Source organism: Penaeus monodon, chromosome 37 (genome assembly GCF_015228065.2).
Source record: "Penaeus monodon isolate SGIC_2016 chromosome 37, NSTDA_Pmon_1, whole genome shotgun sequence".
Taxonomy (NCBI): Eukaryota; Metazoa; Arthropoda; class Malacostraca; order Decapoda; family Penaeidae; genus Penaeus; species Penaeus monodon.
In genome coordinates, this window is record NC_051422.1 from 22,035,483 (window position 1) to 22,037,982 (window position 2,500).

The following is a 2,500-nucleotide window of genomic DNA, read 5'->3' on the forward strand; positions in this document are numbered from 1 at the left end:
CTGAGGCAATGGCAGACCTCCAATACAGAAATCCATCCTTGGAACCTGATGTATCCTATCTTTGTTGTGTAAGGATCAGTGTGGTATTTTTAATTACTTTTATTTGAACTTTGTTTTCTGTGAGTTAAAAAAGAAACTATTAAATTAATTCCCAAAAATTATATTAAGGTTAATTTTGTACTTGATGAACTGTGAAAACTAACAAAAAGTAGGTAGCTTCTGCCATATATACTAATACATTTTTTTTTTGTGGTGGAATTGGATTTGTGCAAACTTTAGTACTAAAATGAATTTCCTTTTCTATATGTATATGAAATAGAATTAAGAAATAAGGTTATTATTGTTTATGTATTGTCATTTTCCATTGTGACTTGTAACAGCTCAGAATATAGGGCTTACAGAATAAAGTGATTTATATTGTATCTAATGGAATAACAAAACCACTGAGGAAGTAGCTTCTCTCACCCTTAACCTTAGTCATTGTACCAAGAAACCTCAAACTCAGTTTCAGTTGCTAATGTTGATTAGTTCTGTTCCTCCATTTCAGGGACGATCCTGAAGCAGAGCAGCCAGTGGCAAGTCTTCCTGGGGTTTCTCGTTATGGAGTCAACAAACTTGTAGCTGCAGTCAAGCCTCTTGTCGAGCTTGGCTTGTCGTCGGTGAGTAAAACTTAATGAAAGGAAACACTGTTTTGGTCTGGAGGATGTCTAATTTTGTTGCAGAAACAAAGTACTGAGGCTGATGAACAAATTCTGAAATTATAGCATAATTCATTGATGAAATAGTATTTGTTTATAAACCAGGTAGCAGTTTATTAACCACTGTCTTACTCTCTGGTAGGTGTTGTTATTTGGTGTTCCATCAAACATGCCAAAGGATGAGCGTGGCAGCAGTGCTGACTCTCCTGACACGCCAGTCATTTTGGCTGTCAAACTTCTGAGAGAAAACTTCCCAGACTTGCTGGTTGCGTGTGATGTAAGTTTTTTTTGTGAGTTTAATTACTTGTAAAGTATGAGGCTGACAATAAGAAATCAGACATCGGTAAAGGCAAATGTGTTTTGAAACTTTAGGCGGCCTGATTTAATTAATAATGTGATTTACAGGTGTGTTTGTGTGCTTACACTAGTCATGGGCACTGCGGCATCTTGAAGGCAGATGGAAGTATTGATAACACACCGAGCATCAAGCGCTTGGCTGAACAGGCAACTGCATATGCTAAAGCAGGTAATTTTGAAATATTTGTAAAACCAAAGTATTTTTCTATGCTGTTACACAGTCTCTGATATATATAAGTCCTGGATATGTTCTAGTGTCCAAAAGTGATCATAGATATTGAAAAAGGATAAGATCTCTTTTCCTCTTACCTTTACTGGTAACAAACATATTAAGAATGAATCTTTGATTTTGTTTATCTGTTATTATTACTATTATTATTATTGATATCCCTCTCATGCACAGGTGCACAAATCATTGCCCCATCGGACATGATGGATGGCCGTGTTGGAGCAATCAAGTCGTCCTTGAAAGAAGCAGGCTTGGCCAGCAAGGTGTCAGTCTTGTCATATGCTGTCAAGTTCGCATCTTCCTTCTATGGACCGTTCAGGGATGCAGCCAAGTCTGCTCCTGCCTCGGGGGATCGGAAGTGCTATCAACTGCCTCCTGGTTCTTCTGGGCTGGCACTCAGAGCTGCCGTGAGTAGAGGAATGGACCAGTTGGTGGGTAGGAGGTTGGGAGGTTGATTAATAAATAAATGAATAGATGGTTGAATGTGTGAATAATTGGATGGATGGGTGACTTGACAGGTGGAGGGTGATTAGGTGAATGGACAGGTGGATGGATGGATTGAATTGATGATTGCTTTCAGTTAATTAAGGGGGCAAGAGCAGATGGATGGATGAATACACGAATAGGTGGAAGTTTTATTCTTGGGCCTTAGTGATTATCTTTCAGAACAGATAGGATTTGCTGGTGGTGTGTAGTTTAGTACCTTAATTATGTTTATGGAGAAGCTGACATATTTTAATTTTTCTCCAGGAACGAGATGTGGAAGAAGGTGCTGATATGCTGATGGTCAAACCAGGCATATCATACCTGGACATCGTACGGCAGACAAAAGACCGCTACCCACAGTACCCTCTCTTTATATACCAGGTTAGACTAATCTTTGTTGATTATACCTAGTGGTTAGTTATTTTTAAGGAAAGTAGTTTGGCAGTTTCTTAGTACATTTTTTGCATGTTTGACCATTATTGATAGCATTAAACAATTCTCTCTTTGTATACACTTTACTTTGAGGAGTTTCCTTTACTTTTTGACAAGAGACTGAATTATCATCATGTGTGAAGATTAACATTCATGCCTCATATATTATTTTTAATTACTACAGGTGTCGGGAGAGTATGCAATGTTGTACCATGGGGCTCAAGCAGGTGCCTTCAATCTTCGTGTTACCCTGATGGAGGTGCTCACCAGCATGCGGCGAGCAGGTAAGTTCTCGTTT

At 38.6% G+C, this 2,500-nt stretch overlaps 1 protein-coding gene across 3 annotated transcripts in view; it reads left to right on the plus strand.

Moving 5' to 3' along the window:
- The window catches only part of LOC119596094 (delta-aminolevulinic acid dehydratase-like), a 6,397-nt gene that overhangs the window by 2,682 nt on the left and 1,215 nt on the right, over positions 1-2,500 (plus strand). For all 3 annotated transcript variants that reach the window (XM_037945229.1, XM_037945230.1, XM_037945228.1), the window contains exons 2-8: positions 1-68; positions 548-659; positions 841-975; positions 1,104-1,224; positions 1,459-1,691; positions 2,035-2,151; positions 2,387-2,486. The exon at positions 1-68 is cut by the window's left edge and continues 67 nt beyond it. In XM_037945229.1, coding sequence (XP_037801157.1) covers positions 1-68; positions 548-659; positions 841-975; positions 1,104-1,224; positions 1,459-1,691; positions 2,035-2,151; positions 2,387-2,486 — 886 coding nt within the window. The remainder of the gene's footprint in view (positions 69-547; positions 660-840; positions 976-1,103; positions 1,225-1,458; positions 1,692-2,034; positions 2,152-2,386; positions 2,487-2,500) is intronic.